We start from the raw sequence: 20876 nt of genomic DNA, 5'->3' as shown, positions 1-20876 counted from the left end.
CTAAAATTTCTGATGAGAATAAGATAATTTTCAAAAATTCATGAGATATAAATATTCATTGCCTCCCAGAGTAATATGAACTCTGATATGTAAGAAAAATACCTTATATATGAAAATTATTTATGATTATATTTACTTGATTTTCTCTCTCTTTTTCTGTCTCTGTATATCTATCTATCTATCTATCTATCTATCTATCTATATGTTTATACATAGTTACACATATAATGTGAATGTGTGTGTGTGTGTGCATACACATATTCAATCTTGTTGTAGCTTAGGATTCTGAAAGTCTCATGTTTGCCAGCAACTAACTATAATAAAATACAAATTTCTGATTACACTAAGTGAACTAAGTATTACATGTGCATCAGATAAATTAGAAAGCACTTTTTGAATTGCACTGAGAGAGAATCAATATCTCTCTCTACATTTGTGAGTGACATTTTGCTGTACATTAGTGTATTGAGCATTGATCTTGTTCTTCTTTTTTCCAATATGCATTGGAAACTTTGTATCTTTCATATTAGCTTGTTTTATATTTTAAGTATTTGTTTTATCTATCCTCTTGTTCTCTCCTACCTCTCTAGGCATCGTTATTTTGCAAAAGATTTCCTGGTTTTGAAAATGAAACTAGGTTTTCTGGTTACCATGCATATATATACATATATATATACATATATATATATGCACACACGTGTATATATACAAATATATATATAATGTGTATGTGTGCGTGCATGAACACATATGCTATTGAGTACTAGAGAAATGTATTACTCTAATTTTCCTGTTTAGTGACTTTGGAAATGGTAGATCCTAAAAGAACATTAGATGAATTTAATTAAATTTGATTATTAAACAACAATAGAATATATTTGTAGCTAGGTGCTGCTGGCTTGTGCCTCTAATCCTTGGTAGTGTTGAAATTGAGATCTGGAGCCTGCCTGTACAGTTTGTGAGATTCTTATTTCCAATCAACTATGCTCCTCTGGTTAAAATTGGAAGTGGAGCTATGATTCAAGTGGTAGAATACTAATCTTCAGCAAAAAAGAAACATAAAATGAAAAAAAAAATCCCTCAAGGACAGTGCCCAAGTCTGATAGTCCAGCCCCTGTACAGTCACAAAAAAAGAAAGGAAGAGAAAAAGAAAGAGAAAGAGAGAGGAAGAGAGGGAAAGATATTGAGGAGAAAGAAAGAGAGGAAGGGAAGGAGGAAGGATGACAGGAGAAAGGAAGAAGAAGAGAAAGAGAAAGAAAGAAGGGGAGAAGGAAAGAAGACAAAAATAAAGAAAGAAAAAAAAGGAAAAGAAACCAAGAGAGAAAGAAGAAAGAAAGGAAAGAAAAAGAAAGGCAGAAGGAAGGAAGGAAGGAAGGAAGAAAGAAAGGAAAGAAGGAAGGAAGGAAGGGAACAAAAAGAAAAAGAATAAATCTACCAATATCAGTGTGTCACTGTCAAGATTCCAATAAGACTTTGCACCATTCATTTGTATTTGAGAAGCTATAGAAATTTAGGAGAAGCTTTGAACCATTTGTAAGGAAGCGAGTTTTGTTGAAAGGTGGATTTGATTCAAAATGTATTAAACTTTTTTTTCTTAATATTTTAAACAAACATTAATTTATTATTATTACTAAACCTTTGTTCTGCCCACAAAAGCATTGCCAGTGGCATTACAACAAAGATACTTCAATTAAGTTTTATCAGTTGTTCTACTCTGTAAAAAGTATATTTTTGTTCAAATTAAGATGATCATCACATTTTGACAACACAAGAAAATATATTTAAGTTTCATTCTGTTTTTTTCATAAACTGTCAAAGAATAAGTGAGCATCAGTTCTATTATTATGGTAAATTAAGTTCTATATCAATTATATATATTAATCCAGAATGAGTTTTATGGCTGTTAGCAGTTTCCATTGAATCAGTGTTTCACTTTCCTTAATAAAGTATTGAAAATACACACTTCTATAATCTATGAGTGTTACTAATACTTTCAATATAAACTTATTCCATCTTATACTGTCTCTTGTATGTTTATTCTACTATGAAGATATGAAAGTACAATAATAATTCTGTCTCCACCATTTTTATAGTTTTTTATTCCAACACTCTTTCACATCATATCTCTTCTGTATTTCTCTTGACAGATGAGAAAGAAAACTCTAATAAAGAAAATGCTTGATTATCTTTTTTGTAAACATTCAGGTTTATCAATTGATGATGGTATATGTGTTGAGCAACAAACATTTTTAGAGAAAAGGACGATAAGGGTTCTACTTCATGGAAAATTAATAGTTTTAGTAGAAAAGTAGTATATTACATCAATAATGGCACTAAGAAATGGATTATGATATTTAATTTTTGCATGTGTAAGCGATTTTATTTTTTAATTTAATTTTATCTTCAAGGTGATACAGAGAGGGGTTACAGTTACATATGTAAGGCAGTGAGCACATTTCTTGTGGAACAGTGTTACTCCATCCCTCATTTTTCTCCCACTTTCCCTTCCCTCCCAGTCTCCCCTGCCCCCCACAAGTTGTAAAGTTTGTTTCCATAGTGTCTTGTGAGAATTGCTGTAGCATTGGTTCACCCTTTGACCCTTGGCTCACCATTTGGTTGTTCTCCTTTCCCCCAATTCAGATAAATGTATATACAAGACACCGGGTAGCAGAATGAAATACAATGACAGCAGGGGATAAACCAAAAAACAGCAACAAAAGACAGAAGACATAACTTCACACAGTACATAGAAACAAGAAGTTTTTCTTTGATGTTCTTATTTTTAATGTGCTATTATGATATTTATTCATCATCCTATACAGTATAGGTATAGTTTATTGTTCTAAGAAATTAAATTGATTATTAGACTAGGCACTGAAATTTAGATTCCATTAGTCTTTATATACTCTGATCATTGAATAATATAGTGCTCATTTTGCTGACTATTAGTAAATATAAAAGACTTATTAAAACAAAAAGAAAGAAAAGGAAATATCACAATACTATAATTCCAAAATAGGTAAATGATACAAATTTATCTTGTTGACCAATGAATTGACTAATCCCCCCAAAATCCATTTAAATGCAATTTTATGGAATTTTATTATCTTACACTAGTTTTATATAGCATAACCAAAATAGTAATCATTATTTACTGATATGGCCTTCCTAATTTAGGAAATGACTCCATTTACTTTTTATAAACAGATATGGCCTTATCACTAAAATGAATGGATTCTACACAAGATGGAGTCTCACATCTATAATCTCAGTTACTTTGGGAGTGAAGTTATGAGGATAGCATTTAGTTGTATTAGATATTATTTATCACATTTCATTTCTTCTTAGCATTCTGAAGGTTTTATTTTGGATCATTTGGTTTGTATTTCACAGCTGGAAATCAAACTCGTGGCCACAGTGGATTTATTTATAGCAAAGTCTTCTATGTCACTTCTTAGTGATTTCTGCTTTTTTTTCCTTTTGTTTTGATAAACCTGGTTAAAAATAAATCAGCTTTACTGGTGTATTTAAAGAAGTAACTTTCATTTTATTGATATTATCTACTTCCTATTTTCAATATCGACTTCTGTATCTCATTTTTCTTCTATTTAGAGGTTAGTTTGGATGTATTATTCTTTTAGTTTTTAATTGTAGAAGTTACAGTTATTGAGCATAGACATTTTGTTCTGTTATAACATCCAATGCTATAAAATTTTCTAAACACACTTTTGACATCTTTCATATATTTTAATAATTTATATTTCCATTTTTTAACATTTTAAAAATTATCTTTTGATATGCAATGCAAATATAAATAAGCTAATTCTGCCTTCAATACACTATGTAAATTCATATGCAGTGCAACTGTCTTATGACAGTGCCACAAGTTCCACTTCTGTATTTCATAAAATTTTTATTGTTTATTTCAGTTACCTGTAATGTGAAATCACTGAATACAATGTTTCTATGACAGTTTTAAATGAATTGCTATGTTATGATTAGTTAGGGATAAGAAAGTCAAAACAACTTTTACCTCAATTTATTCCTTCTCTAAAGTTCTTCCTTTCTTTGTCCAGATCAAGTTTCTGAGATGATCAATGTAGTTCTTGGGCTCATTCCTCCATAGCTAAGTTGCTTTTCCCTTTTCTGGTGAAAATTTTGTTCCTAGTATTTAGAAATTTGAACACAATAAGCCCAGATATAGAATTTTTTAGTATTTATTCTGACTGATGTTCTTTGAACTTCTTCTATCTATCATTTGTTGTTCATTGCTAATTTGAGGAAGTGTAATGTATTATTGCTTCAAGTTTGTTGTCTTAGTTTCATCTTTCTGATATATGCATGGTGCATATGCATATATATACCCATATATCTTACATCATTTTTAATTTTCTAACAATACTTGAACATTCTGTTCTGTTTCTCATGTTCTTATTAAGATTTTCAGTGTTAGAATTTTTTATTGAATTGTTTTGATGCTCACTGATGTTTTATATCTTGGTTGTGTCATTTCCATTAGCTCTTCAAAATATATCACAGTTCTTCTTATCTTTCCTTAGAATATCAATGATTACATTGTTTTAATGGTCTCATATTCATTTGTTTCAGCATGCTATGCAATTTTTCTTCTGTGACTATTAATGTGTTAATATTTTAAGTTTTCAGTCTGGTAATTTCAACACCTCTTTTAGATGCTTCTTTGAACTGTGAAACTGTGTTGTTGTGTTTCAGTATATTCTACATTTTTTTTCTTTTTTTTTTTTTACGATTTACAAATTTATATTCTTTCCTATGGGGGGGGGGGAAAGAGAAAAAAACACAAAACAAAAACATGAGGGTAAGGAAATACTTGAACGCCAAACATGATGCATTGGATAAAAGCAACCACTGTGAGCAGAACACGAGCGTCAAATTTTATATCTATCTGATTAGGTTTTGAATTTTTTCTTTTCTTTTCTTTTTTTTTTGCCAGTCCTGGGGCTTGGACTCAGGGCCTGAGCACTGTCCCTGGCTTCTTTTTGCTCAAGGCTAGCACTCTGCCACTTGAGCCACAGCGCCACTTCTGGTCATTTTCTGTATATGTGGTGCTGGGGAATCGAAACCAGGCCCTCATGTACATGAGCAGGCACTCTTGCCACTAGGCCATATCCCCAGCCCAGGTTTTGAATTTTTTAATGGTTGTTGTACTTCTAGTTGTCAGAAGCTAACATTTCCTTTGGTGTTCTTATTTGTGTCCCTTATTATCTCTGACTTTCCCTGGGGAATTAATAAAGAGGACCACAACTGTACAAATCTTTCAGTTATACTTCTCTGCTTGTAGGTACAAACCTCAATGGTGTGATGGTAAGGTGCTGGTTTGGGGAAGAGAAATAAACATTCTCTAGTCCTGTGATTATGTAGATTTCTCAGTGATCTCCAGCCTGTAATATTCATGGAGTTTCAGGGGAGAAGGGGATTAGCGATTTCACTTTTCTCATATCAATGCCTAGAAAAGGGGTTGAGCCTTACTTTCTCTAAGCTCAGTTAGACTTTGTAAAAGCAGTTTCTCTTGAGGATAGATCTCTTAAGAACAGAATGAATACTTTCAAATGGTATTTATTTTCTTTCTCTGCCAGAAACACACACACAAACACACACATACATGCACACACACATCTATCTAATATATCCATTTTTATTGTGAAAAAGAAGTTTTTCTCCTGAAGATAAAATTCACCAGTCTCTGGAGCCATGCTAAGATTCCCATCTGGAACTTTTAACTCTCTAATTTTTTCACAGTTTGAATCCAGAAATATATCAATTACAATTTAGGTTTATCTGCACCAATAATTTTGTCTTTTATACTCATATGCTTTAATTCTGTGATTTGTGATTCTCTGTACTAGGTTATGTTTATTTGTCTTCCCATATTGGAAGGAGATGTTTGATTTGTAAGAACCTCATTCTTCAACTTAGGAATTCTGATTTTTCAGTTTCTTTCCCTTCATTACAAGGATGGAAATGTCAACCTCGAATCTCCATACAAGTTGTGCTAAAATTTATGTGCTTAATTATCTTTAGATATATGGATTCCACAATCACATTTTTTTTTTTTTTTTTTTTTTTTTTTTTTTTTTTGGCCAGTCCTGGGCCTTGGACTCAGGGCCTGAGCACTGTCCCTGGCTTCTTCCCGCTCAAGGCTAGCACTCTGCCACTTGAGCCACAGCGCCGCTTCTGGCCGTTTTCTGTATATGTGGTGCTGGGGAATCGAACCTAGGGCCTCGTGTATCCGAGGCAGGCACTCTTGCCGCTAGGCTATATCCCCAGCCCCACAATCACATTTTAAGATGTAACTGAAATAATAAATGATGTCTACAAATATGGCTGATTTCACTGAATGAAAAGTAACTACAGAGAAGAATAAACTGAAATGATTTGCATATGAAATATTGTCCCTACCTCCTTTTTTCCCCTTTGGCATTGTTAACACATGAGGGTTGTGAGATCTAGTCTGCTTTGTGGTTCTGCAATATTTTGCATTTTTATTGCCATGGCCATAACTTTACTATTGAAACCCCCAGCAGTTAGAGTATTGTTGGGAAGAATTCATTCACAAAAATGTCAATTCAATAATACATAACAAATAAGACTGAATGGCCTATTGTAAATTGTGAGCAAAGGTTTTAACAGACCATCATTAAGCAGTGCACTGTAATGGAACTAAATATTATTTGTGTTTTAGTCAGAATCAAGCTGTCATGATGAAATATTATGTCAAGTAGCTAGTATGTAAGCTTGAATAATTATAAAATAGGCTAGTAAAAATAAGTCCATGTAGCAGCATAGACTAGTCCTAAAGACCAGACAGATTTGGGCCTCTGATCTGCTGACACACATCAATCCAAGTTGCCAAAATGTATTGAGGAGATACTTAAAACAGACTATGACCCTTGATATCTAAAATCTATTAAAATTATTACTTATCTCACTGACTATTTTAAAACTATTACTGGATTAAATGAAAGAAAGTTCCATTCAGCTACAAATATGCATACTCATAATTTCATAGATAAAATAAGGTAAGATAAGATAAAATAAAATCAGTTCTTATTTACTCAAGGAATCTTAAACACAATATTCTTTAAAAATGGTCCCCTGGCTTCCATTGGAAAATGCATCACATGGAATGCACTCCTCTCAACTGTGTTAGTACCTATTGTATGCAAAAGGCTGGATAAGTGGATTTCAAGTATTTTTTTTTCATTTAATTGTCACAATAACTCTTGTAGGAAAATAGCATTTTCCCTATTTACAATGAAACAGACGGCATACTGACCAAAAGAGGGGGGAGAGAATGATAGTGGATAGTGTAAACAGGGAGAGAGGAGACATACACATACAGAGAGAGAGAGAGAGAGAGAGAGAGAGAGAGAGAGAGAGAGAGAGAGAGAGAGACAGACAGAGAGAGACAGAGAAAGAGAGACAGAGAAAGAGAGAAAGAGACAGAGAGAGACAGTGACAGAGACAGAGAGAGACAGAGACAGAGAGAGACAGAGACAAAGAGAGACAGAGACAGAGAGAGACAGAGATAGACACAGAGACAGACAGACTGAGAGACAGAGAGAGAGGAGACAGATAATCAATAAAGAGATAAGCAGCCCTAAAGATCAGCAGATCATATAGCTGAGCTGAAGAAAAAGTGACATTAATACAGAAAAATTCTTATTAGATACGGAGAAGTAAGGCTCAGTCCCAAAATAGAACTGTATAAAGTCTGCAAAAGGGCAATAGTGCCTGCATGTGTCCTCCAAGACTCCAGCAGCAGTGTTTTATTCCTTCTTCAATCTAGTCTTAGGGGTATCAGGTGGAACTTAGAGGGAATCTGTGAGGCATTTAAAATAAGAAGAAATTCAATAACATGTCAACTACGAGAAAGATTCCAAATATTTACTTTTCATGGATTGCCAAATATTCTCTAGATGGTGATGCTTAGAGATAAGAAAATGAAAAATACAAATTACTACCATATTGAAGCTCTCTACCTAATCCAACCTATGTATATGAAATTTTCCAAACAAAATTTGTACTCTCTGTGATAGAATGACTAGCCATGTAAATCACAGATTAAAACTAATCGTTCAATTTTCTTATACACATGCTCAGCACCCCTACACTTTAAAAATATTCAATAGATGAATTAGAAGATAAACTTGTGAAAATATTTCATTATTTTGACATCACTATGAAAAAAATTGGGCATATGGTCTGCAATAGATTAATTTTCTTTTCCAATATCCAAGTAAAGCATTTTGAAAAAGAAGGAGAAAATAGAGAAACAGTAAAGGAAATATATGAAGCAATGCCCTGCATGGTTTTAGAAAAGTAATTTTTTACATAGTAATTCAGATAAGAATGTTAGTGTCTTAGAATTCTGTTTTCTAAACTTTGCATTTAGCGTTTTCTTTTCACCTGGAATGCTCTCCCTTAGAGTGATGTTAGTATATATATATTGCTCCCCTGTGCCTTGTAGCAGCATTTCAAGGTATTCACTGAAGCCTTGAAATAAAACTGTGTTCTCTGCACAACACTCTTCATGTATCTTGCATCTTTAATTTTCTCCTCAGAATCATCTAATATTCTCTACATTTTTCTTATTTGATATATTCAATTTGTAGTTTTCTTCACACTGTAATGGTTAGTGTATGATTTTGGAATTGATTGGTTTCTCCCTTAATATATTTTCAGAATTTGAAACAGTAAGGGATACTTTGGTTTGGCACTAATGGATATTTGTTATAAGAAGAAATGATGGGAAATCTAAAATGTTCCAAAAGAGAAAGGACAAAGGTTCAAGATGCCACATAACTTCTTAATAGTAACATAGAAACTGAAACCCAGGTAACGATAGGTCAAGTATGAGAATAGAATAATGACATTCACTTTCCTTGACAAGCAAGGGTTTCCAGATTTTATTTTTATGTTATATTTCTTAAATCTTAGACTGCAGGTACCATTCAAAAGTTGTAAATAAACAAAATAAGAGGTTAAAAGTCATGGGATTGGGAAAGGAGAACAAAAGAAAAATTATTTTTATTCATTGTTTTATTCTTTTACATTCTTTGTATGTTTTAATGTGAGTAACCAAGCATCTTTTTTAAATTAAAATTTATATAAAATGCAGACTTTCATGTAATTTTAATCCTTAAATATCACAGCTTATATACACAATAGTTTGGCTACTCTCCAATATTTTTTCTATTTTAAATGTTTCTCACCATTAATCTTTGGAATTCATCTGATTATTTTCCTAGAATATGTGCCAAATGCAGTTGCCAATAGAAAAAGTTCGTGTTTTACAATACTTAATCATCAAACATATAACACAATAATTGCAGTATTTTGTACTTTTAACAGAAATTTTTTTCGAGAACTGTCAGTATTGATTATCACTGTTTTTCACATTTTACAAACTTTTTAATTTCTACAATTTGGTATTTATCTGATTAATAGCAATGTAGAAAATATTTGGATTTTATGTCACTGACAATATTTAGCCCTATTCTTTTTTTCTTCATGCTTTTGTTGCTATAAAGACTTCTAGAATCATTTTTGGCCTCCTAAATGTCCAGCTTGTATGCCTATCTTTAAAATGCCTTAATTTTTTTTCTGTCTCCCAAATCTGATCAGATCTTTCACTTGCTTAGATACCCTTGAAGTTTCCCAGTTAGTTAGATCTACAATGTTTAGGTTGTCTTATTATATCAGCAGTAACATAGCCTCAAATATTTACTTAAATTACAAAAGTGTGTATTTCTCAAATTATAAGGAACTTGAGCTTGATCACTATAGTAAACATTTTGTTCTATCTGTTTAAACAGTATAACAATGATAAATGAATAATTGGTTGTGGGTAGAATGGAATGGCTTAATATAGAAACCCATTTATCCAGCCATTCATTCATGTTTAACCTATTCATTGAGTTGTACTATGTGTCAGATATTGTTTTAAGCTCTAGAGATAGAATAGCTGTCAGAACTAAATGTGCCCTTGCCTCTGTGTGGTTTATGGCCAGGAAGGAAGCAGCAAAGGTTTTAAGACTGAATAATTTTAGTGTTTGCATTTTACAGTGAGATAACTAATCTTTTTGATGATATAGTAACTATCTGTGAATAGCAAGAAAACACAAAGAGCTCTGATTTTGTAGTCTTTGCACCTCTCCCACTTCAGATGACTGCAAGCTACCAATGAATAAACAATGAGCTCACATAGTTTGTGAACAACTGGTTCTGGAGAAATATTGAGCTGATTACAATCATCACTGGGAGTGGGAATTACCAGCTCAGGTCAAAAGAAAAGGTCCTGTTCAAGAGATCATGATGAGAGATTAAGAACCAATGAAGGAAAGAATTTGAGAGATGAAGGTCAGATGCAGTATTCATAACAGAAGGAATGTTATTAGAGCTGTTCTAAGGTAGGAAAGTATTCTGCTACTTTCTGAGAGGAAAAGAACCAGAGTTTAGTAGATTTTGTATTTTTCTATGGATATACAACATTAAAATAATAACAGATCATTTTAGCCAAGGTAAAAACAGTATTTTGAATAACTTGAATGCAAGCAGGAAGCTCTGCCTTTGGCATCACAAAAACAGATAATTTAAACATGCTACTCTGGTATTATGTATAGCTTACATATATATTTAATATGTGAACACATAACTTATGTATATCTTTTACACATATATGACATATGCATTATATATTGTATCTTATGATATGTATTATTATGTCAATTTGGGTAGTGTTTAGAGAAAAAATAAATAAAATTGTAGTAACAGAGCAAGACCCAAATAGGTTACTGATGAATTCTTGTTCTCTTTTACTCCTGTTTTAAAAAAAATAGCAAAGATATTTCTGTTTTTATAGTTCACCTGCAACAAGGAGACAAGGAGCACCAAGGATGAATCAGCTGAAATTCAAATTTAAGCTCAAAATGTGAACCAGTCCAAGTGAAAATAAATCCTATTCTAAAGCAAAGGGAGATTAGTAGGATTAAATTTCACTTCTGGGGATCTGAAAGTAGATTTTTTTAATTTGAAGATATTTCATATGTTAAGATATTTTATATGTTAATATCTCTGGGCAATGGGAGCTTTCTGTTGTATGTATAGCACTTATTTCACTCTGAATCATATGTATCTAATAGTATTGAGAAAAGGATTATAATTCAGAGATTGTCTCATAAGTAATTATTATTGGTATGTTAGCTATATTAATTGTTGCAGTGCTATTTTAATAGACAGGATTGTAATTTGTATACAGTTGCTTTCAGAATAATGCTTAACAAGATTATAGTGTTCAAAGCACTATTTAAAACAATTGAGATCCCCAATACATGATCTATAAATAGAAAAATTGTTGAAACTCATTATTTTCCTTCATAGGATAGAGACAAGTAATTCACATTTTACTGATGATCTTATCTTTCTTACAAAAAATAGTAAAAAAAAAAAAAAAGCATACTTATTTTATTTTATTTTATTTTTTGCTTTTTTTCGAGGGGAAGTGGTTGTGCAGCTTTGAAGGCTTGAACTCAGGGAATGGGGGTTGTCCCTAAGCTTTTCTGCTCAAGGCTAGTATTCTATCTCTTGAGTCACAGTTCTACTTTTGGCTTTTTGGTGTCTAATTGGAGATAAGTGTCTCACAGTCTTTCCTGCCTGGGCCAGCTTTGAACTGTGATCCTTATACCTAAGTCTCCTGAGTAGCTGGGATTATAGGAATAAGCCATCAGTGCCCAGGAACATACAGTTTTAAACAAACTATACAAAATTATTATTAAATATTTAATTGAATTCATATATATCTATTTGTACAGGTCTTAATTTTAGCTCTATGTTTATAATCAGTAAAACTATGAATAGTAATATCATTGCAATAAAATAATGAAATATATAACATTGCTGTTCAAATATATATATACATATATATGTTAGAAATCACTTGTTTAATGAAAGGATCCTAACTAAATACTAATGAATAAAGAAAAAGGAAAGAGGAAATTCCAAGATTACCTTTTTTAAAAAATCCAGCACTAAGTTGCTTTACTGACAAATAGTGGAATGAATTTTCATTTTAGATTTATTTCTGAATATACTCAAAAGTCATATTGTTGGAAGTTCACCAAAAGAGGCAAGATACTGCATCTTAATCCACTTGGAAAATAAAGTTATGGCAACCTCTCATGTTTCTCATGTCCAATTTTTTCTTAGTGAAATTCCAATCTTCATCATTATACTTATTATTCCTATCAAGAAGAGCTATTAACAAAGACAGAACTGAATAGATACATTTGGGTTAAAAATGATGATAAACTTTTTGCATATTTTATTTCCATATATATTTTCTTTTTCTTCCCTATGTAAACTTGAGTTTCATTTGAAGGGGCAATTTTACACTCAGCTTCATCTAAGGCTTAGATAATTTCCAAAACATTTTAGGCCAAAATAAACCTTTGTAAATGGAATCATTTCAATGGAATCTAAGGTAGCAGTCCAACATGGTCGACAGGAAATTTAATCATTCTGATCTTTCCAAAGTGGGCAGCATGTACAGAAATTCTCCCCAATAGTAATATATTTGAAAAGGAATTAAAAATGAGTGGTGTTAAATTAAGTTTTCCATGAAATCCTAATGACTTAAATGTTTAGATAGGAAAATTTCAAATCTCTGCATTGAATATGCAGATGTATGTGTTGCAATGCATCCACTAAATGGGAGGGTATCCTAGGCAGGGATAAGAACATGAGCCAAGTGAAGCAGGTGGAGAAGCATAAGGTAACTTGTGAAAGAATGTAGGGGAATTCTGGAGTTCCAGGAGATAAATCTGGAATTGGAGTTAAGTTCCAGATTGTGAAGTTGTTGAGTGGCAGGCTTAATGTTCAGACTCTTTCAATAGTCAGTTACCAGCCAATAAAGATTTCCTAGGAGGAAAATGACTATGTAAATGTAGTAGTTTAGAAACATTAGTATGATTTGATTGGGACGGTTGGTTTGGGACAGGGTAAGTACTAAGAGTAGGTAATCCAATAAGAAGCACTTGGGGAGATGAAGAGAGAGTTGAAATAAGAATGAAGAAACTGAGTATGCCAAAGGAAAAATAAGGGGAAGATATATTTTGAAAGAATGAAGTAGAGTACATTATCAAAGAATCATAAAAAGATTCCCCAAGAGAGTTATATTATTACCATAATTATTTGTTTATTAATTGCTCTTTCACAGATTATTAGAACTGCCCTACTACCATACCTTGACATAGATTATTAAGGTTGTTTTTTTCTTTTACCATAAAAGGCATGCCATTTTTGACAGCAAGTTTTACTTCTATTAAGTTCATTGTGAATTCATCTCAGGTATTTTCTTTTTGAAATTACTGTTTTGGTTGACTTTTAATTGTTATAAGAATATAACTTCTATAAATACTTAATGTACTATAAGAACGATTGCTTTGTCTGACTTCTCAATTAAGTTCTAGCTCCTTGAAGGTGAGTAGCAAAAATATCTTCTCCACATGTAACATATTGTACATATTGAAATCTCTGTCACATGTGTGCATGTGCAAGAGAGTTAGAATATAGGTGTAGAGATAAATAGAAGTGGCATATAGTAAAATAGAAACATTGAAATAGAATTTCAGCACCTGCTTAAAGCAAATGGAAATAAGTTTGAAAAAAGCAGTACAAAGGAAATTGATTCAGTTGAATTTCCAAGGTCCAAGAGATGCTATGTTTTGCCTACCTGCTGTGTTGTGGAAGCTTCAACAATGGTAGTTCAGGACTTATCATAGTTCTCACCACGTACCTATATGTCTCCCATTCCTTCACCTTATTTTCATATTTCTAATTCTAAGAATGCCATCCTATGTTGAGCTGGTATTTGATCTCTATTTATACATACATAAGGCATAGATTAAAAAACAAACAAGTACCATAGTCCCATTACAACATCGCTTACCTTCTGTTTCTATGAATTCCCAGGGTATTTTTCTAACATATAGTCTGAAGGTCATGAGAATAAAAATCTCCTAGGGAGTAATGCTTATGAGAAACCTATCTTATACATATCCTATTTCATCATTTTGTAACTGTGAGGAAATGTATATAAAAAATAATCTTTGATAGCTACAAAACACATTCATGGAGAGAGATGGCAGGGTGACTTCTGATGGATGGATCAAGGTGGTAGTATCTGAACCCAGAGATGAAGTTTAAGGTCATATGAAGAGAGATAACCAGACATTACCTTACTCCTTATGGAAAGACAATATGTCTCTATTGCTTTCCCGACAACAAAAGAGTAAAAATCTGAATTTGATAAGATATCTCTATATAAAACCTGTTAGGAGAAAACACATATGAGAGAGAGAGAGAGGGAGAGAGAGAGAGAGAGATGAAATGGTATGATGTATGGGGATTTATGCAAAATACTGTAGCAGTGGTGAATATATGCTTTGAAGGTGGTGGTGCTATGAAACAAGATTATTCTGTGCTAGGTATACAGTTCATTTTATACGAGCTTGAAAATGTCCTTTTTATTATTTCAAAACACAAGTTTTGTCTTTTGTCTGAGTTATTGAATTAGAAATATCTGGCAATCCACATTATTAACAGCTTCTAAAATGATTATTATGCATATGTATATTTGTGGGGTTTTTCATTCAGAATTTTTTTCCATTGGTTTGCTCTTGTTAGAGAAACACAGTGAGCTATGTATACTTCATCTCTGTCTTCATCAGCCTTACATTTCTCAAGCCCATATATTGGTAAATGCCCAATACTTGGATGTTAGAAAAATTATTCTTTTGGGTTGATTTGGAACCTTTTTTTTTTTTTTTGTTGCCATTTCTGGGCCTTGATCTCTTAGCCTGGTGGCTGTCCCTAAGTTCTTTTTGCTCAAGGCTAGCATTAGCACCACTTTTTCTGTGATTAATTGGAGATAAGAGTCTCATAGACTTTCCTGCCCAGGCTGGCTCTTAACCATGGTCCTCAGATCTCAGCCTTGCGAGTATTTAGGCATAGTAGTAGGCATGAGCCACCAGCATCTGGCTTGACTAAATCTTCTAGGCAGAACATTTATTTACCCACAGATTTCAACCTGTCAGGTCAACCTGTCATGAGGAGTTTGTACCCTGTTGGCTCTTCTGGCAAAGGGGAATCTGTCTTAGTCCTATTTCCTAAATTGCCAGTGTCAACCATGTGTCAATCATGAAGGATAAAACCTAACAGGGTATGAACAATGTACTCCTTCTTCCCAGACAAATAGAAGTGAAGAAATTTAGTAGCTATGTACAAAGCATCCACACTGGTAAGTAGATGTATATGAAGTACTAAGAAAATGAACTGGAGGTCTTTGACCTGCCATTAACCATTGAGTATGCCTCTTTGAACTTTGGGGATTATTGTTGTTTGTTTGATTGTTCAAAATTATTCACTTATTAAGTAATAAGTCTAACTCTCTTAAGGGGATATTTTTTTTAAAAAAATATTGCTGTATCTAAAATTATTTTCCAAAGACACAGTGTTTCTATAAAAAGAAAAGAGGAAGCCTATAAGAGATTGTGCAATAGCTTCTGTGCTAGTACTAGTCAAATTCTAGTTCTGTTAAGTATCTTTGAACTTGACATTATTTTATGGGTTTCTGCTCTCACATATATATTCTCATAAAATAAATAAGATGATTTATGCTTAGATCATCACTATGTTCATCACTTAACATTTGAACAACAACAACAAAAAAGATCTCAAGTAAAATTATCCCACTTCTGGATCTCAGATGCCAATAAATAAGAACAAATTCTTGCAGTTCTGTTCTGGAGCAATTAATCCAGAAATGTGAAGGGTTTCCCACTATGACTTACCTGCTTATGAGCATGATCATAAGAATTAATATGATTGTCAAACTCCTGGTGTTTGTGATACTGCTTGTCACATAATTCACAGTAAAAGTTAGCCTTTACATCTTCCATGGCCTTTTCTGTGGACTTCTCCTTTTCTGCAAAATCCTTCAAAAAGAATGAAAGAGGGCAAAAAAAAAATGTCGGTTACATTTCTCTCTGATAGCACAGCCAGATCCAAAAAAATCAGTTTTCCTTTGACTAAAATATAATGATAAGTCTCGGTATAATTTTGGAAATTGGTAGCATGTGGAAGTGATCTCTACTATGACCTCATTTAAGAATCACCAAATGAGTTTTCTCAAAGCAGCCTTCTCGGTACAATTGTAGTCTCATGTTTATTTATCCTTTCTCTTGCCAACCCCTCCATGTTATAGTTATGCCTAATCCTAAATATGTTTCTGGTTAATCATTTGTTATATAAACCAATGTTTTTTCCCCTCTGGCAATACCTCTTAAATTTTCTGTGTTTCATGCAACTCCCATCTTCAGCTAATCAACCGGACCACTCCATAGAGCTCTCCCATGGATGCGCCCATTCAATGGTACATTGAGAGCCTGAGACATCCACTGTCTCCAACTCCAACCTAAGCAAGCTTCTTCCACAGCATCAGCTCCTGCTATATACTACCTGATTTATTTCATCTTCTTTAAAACTATTTGTACAATGCTTAGATGTTCCATTTCCAAGCAGTTTGGCTACTTAATTCCCCAATTTATAATCCTCTTCATTTCTCTCCTTGCCTATAGAATGAGAGTGACAGACACTAAGTTATGTGACAGAAAAGTGAGTTACATATTTATTTCTCATAATGTCTGTATGAATTCAGTCTCAGTGCTTAGAGAGTTCATGCACTTGTGATTACTAAGTTAATGAGTACAGGGAGGATTTGAATTCACCTAAATTTAACTTTCTTGTTGGTAACTACCTATGAATTACCATTTCCATTTTAAAGCCAACTGCCATAGTGTGCCACAAAGATGCCTCTTATCTAGTCATGACTACTGTTTGTCAAATTCTGCTCTGGTATTATCCTCTTTAATTCTGCTACTAAATATGCCTACTGGTATCAAATTATCTTGAATCGCATTATTGCTCCATCAAATCCTTGTTGGTACTAACAAACTAGACTAAATATCCTGACTGGCAATTTTAGAAAAGATAAGAATTTGGTTGTATTTTAGGAAAACATGAATAAACACCACTGGAAATACATATACATCAATGAGCATGTAGATACTGATTTTATGATTAAAAACTCAGTTGCTCAAAGAACTGAAATAATAGCCTGCTTATGTAGTGAATGCTAAGAATCAATGCAGGAGTATTTTCTGAATTAGTGCTCAGTCTCCCATATCAGGTTTAGCATCAAGGGAAGCCATTGTATGTCAAGAAGGGAAACTCATATTTTCCGTTCCTTTTTTCACTTTCTCTTCTTTTAGTATACTCCCCTAGACTGGCTTAGAACTAGGGTTGATTATAGTGTAATCATTGCTCCTTACTTTATTACTCATGGGAACAGCAGCCCAGAAAACTAACCATGTTCCTTCAACATTGGCCAAATTTTTCTCCATTCCTCAAAAAACCTCTGAGTCTCTTGAACTATATTATAGGAGGAAATCACAGAATTAACTTTGATCTCTGTCAGAATTTTTTTTTAATTAGTCCAAATTTTATGACAATAGCTCATTGGCCAGGAGTAAGGATTCTTTAGTTACATTTGACACTTTCATATAAACAGATTCCTAAAACAACAATCTTGGTTACATGGCTTTGGTACACTTTATTATTAAAAAAATTTAAGTTATAGAGAATTACTTGTAAATACTCACAGTTTACAAGGTCACATCACTAAATTTCATGTCATATTTCTTTTTTTTTTGGCCAGTTCTGGGGCTTGGACTCAGGGTCTGAGCACTGTCCCTGGCTTCTTTTTTGCTCAAGGCTAGCACTCTGCCACTTGAGCCACAGCGCCACTTCTGGCCTTTTTCTGTATATGTGGTGCTGGGGAATTGAACCCAGGGCCTCATGTATATGAGGCAAGCACTCTTGCCACTAGGCCATATCCCCAGCACTTCATGTCATATTTCTTGCTTTTCATTCCTTACCAGGCAATGTTAGATGAGTCCCAATCTCCCATCCGTCTATTATCCTAATGGCATTCTCTAGGGGCTATCTTATTCTTTTACCAAGGAAAGATAGATAGTTGGAGTATAATTGCCATCAACAAAACATATACGAACATAGTTAATATTCCAGCATGTCCAACCTATTACCTGGGGTTTTAAGATTTGAAATGAGAAGCTAAGATGTGAAAATAGAAATCATAAGTTTATAAAATAAATGAAAAGAAAGAAAGGGAAAGGAAGAAAAGAAAAAAAGAGAAACGTAAATTAAAGCAGATCTTAGGCAACATATGAAAATCAGGGGTACTGTCTTTGTAAGAGAACTGTAACTCAATGGCCCGTAGTATTACCCAGAATAAGATAATCTCACTGTGGTGTAAAATTGGACTGACTACATAGATGAAAATGACTGAGTTCAGCCATATATATCAGACTCTAGAGGATAAAGTCTCAAGCTAGGGGAAGAAGCATTAGAAAAATTCAGCTTAGGGCCTGGGAATATGGCCTAGTGGCAAGAGTGCTTACCTCCTATACATGAAGCCCTGGGTTCAATTCCTCAACACCACATATATAGAAAAGACCAGAAGTGGCGCTGTGGCTTAAGTGGAAGAGTGCTAGCCTTGAGCAAAAAGAAGTCAGGGACAGTGCTCAGGCCCTGAGTCTAAGGCCCAGGACTGGCAAAAAGAAAAAAAAAATTCAGCTTATCATTTAGCAGAAGAGGCAAGAGGTATTTAGTAATTTTATGATTTGTATCAAATCAGATGACTAAAGTGAAGTAGTAGTAGCATAGTTTTCAATGAATCATTCTGCCTCAATTATCCAATCAACTATTCATTTATCCAAGAATCCACTTATCCCACCAAACATTAAAATATTTGTACATCGAGTGTCTCATTCATTGTTGTTGTTATTTTTAATGTACTATGTGAAATTATTTCTTTTTTTCTTTTGTTTTTCTTTCCTATGGTTCATTCCCTGTTGCTACTGTATTAGATTTTGATACCCTGAGTATTGGATATGTGTTAATCTGAATTAGGGAAGGGGAAGGGAGCATCAAATATCATCCGACAAAGAAATAAGGATGAATCAATTGCAACATTGATAAGATACAGTATGTTGGAAATTAACTGGGGGGAAGGGGAAGGGCAGATGGGAGAAAAGGAGGGAGGTGATAATAAGTTTGAAAAGAAATGCACTCACTACCTTGCATATGAAACTGTAACCCCTCTGGTACAGGACCTTGACAATAAAATTACATGTAAAAGAGTTTCTAATGTATATAACTAAAGATAATAAGTTTTAAAACAGTTTCTTATTAAAATCTTCTAGAAGTTAAATTCTTAATATGTCCTTTGAAATTTATAGAGATGAAAAATAACAAAAATTGAAATATAATTGACAAAATCGTTCTCTGGCTAAGAATGAGTTATAATTCAGTGTTGATGTTGATTTCTCTCTCTTCTCCCTCTTCCTCCCTTTTTCTTTCCCTCCCTTCATAAACATTAAGTATTTCTTGACATTCTCCTGCCATTGTAAAAATGCAGTATTATTTGGCATTTTTGTTCAATGATTGCATACATTTATTGATCAAATAATTTTAAAATAGTACAGGATGATAGGCATTCTCTGAAACAGTTACACAATCTTTAAATAAATGGCTACCTGATGTCATTATCAGTAAATTTAAAAATATTAGAAAATAAAATTAACATAGAAGATGCCATTCTTTCCTTGATTTTCTGTACATTCAAATTTTCTCTCTCATAATTTGCCTAGTATAGCATATTTTTAAGCTTATTTAACAAAATAAAGTATTTATGAATAAAAATGAAAACAAGCTTCTTGTTAATTAATCTCTGCTTTGACTAAAAATTTGGAAATGAATTGCAAATTAAATATTATGACTGTCTTGATAACAGTCATTTAAAATATTAGGTAATGCAAATGGGTATTCTATATTGCAGTTCAGTAAGGATCCTGTGGGTTCTTTTTAAATAAATAACATGTGAGAAAAGGATACATATTTTTCACACCAAGAATTTTATAATCATTCATGTAATAGAGGTACTTGGAGGTGAGAATCATTGTCATTGGAGTAGTGCACTTAATTAAAATACAGATGTTTGATAAATTATTTTAATTAGTGTAATGATTGTGGCACACTAAAAGGCATTGAGCTGGCATTGTAAATCAGAAATGTACCAAACACTCGACACTCATGCTGCGTGAATGATTGGAAGCTTCACAATATTTTCACAGTTTTTATTCATGGAATACTTCATCTATGAAGTAGGTTCTAAGTAAAAGCAGTGGGGGACAGGGAACTAACATGTCTTAAAGCTCTGATCATGTAAAAGAGTCTGGATTCAGGCTCAAGTCTTCATGACTTCAGAGATTTTAAATCATAGTGCTCACACTTCCCAGTTACTTTGCCTCTATTCAGTTGTCACAAGAGTTCAGGCTGCCTGTACTAACTCATGTGGATTCAGGATGAGTCAGTACCTTTAACACCAGAGACAATGAAAGGACTAATTATAACTTTAACATTGTGAGATAGGTGCTAGGAAAATACAAGGTAGTAATCCTGTTCACCTGGTTGGGAATATGTACTCTATGTATAAAAAAAGGTGGGAAAAAGAAATCAAATGTTGTTTTCACCTCTTCTTAGTAGTAATATAAGCTCAGACCTTCCAGGATTGAACTTGTAGTCTGCATAAAAGCCCACATTTGACCTTTCACTGTTATGTGTAAGAGACTGCTTTAAGAATTCTAATATTCTCTTATAGGTCCAATTATATCAGCCCCAAATAAAATCCTGCTTCA

General features: G+C 33.1%; 1 protein-coding gene across 1 annotated transcript in view; it reads right to left on the bottom strand.

Annotated features, from left to right (window-relative positions):
* Znf804b (zinc finger protein 804B) overlaps positions 1-20876 on the bottom strand; it is a 444903-nt gene that overhangs the window by 57420 nt on the left and 366607 nt on the right. The window contains exon 2 of the mRNA XM_048339968.1: positions 15891-16034. Coding sequence (XP_048195925.1) covers positions 15891-16034 — 144 coding nt within the window. The remainder of the gene's footprint in view (positions 1-15890; positions 16035-20876) is intronic.

This window comes from Perognathus longimembris, chromosome 2 (assembly GCF_023159225.1).
Source record: "Perognathus longimembris pacificus isolate PPM17 chromosome 2, ASM2315922v1, whole genome shotgun sequence".
NCBI lineage: Eukaryota > Metazoa > Chordata > Mammalia > Rodentia > Heteromyidae > Perognathus > Perognathus longimembris.
Note: the sequence above shows the minus strand (reverse complement) of the source record. Positions and strands in the feature narration are given on the sequence as shown.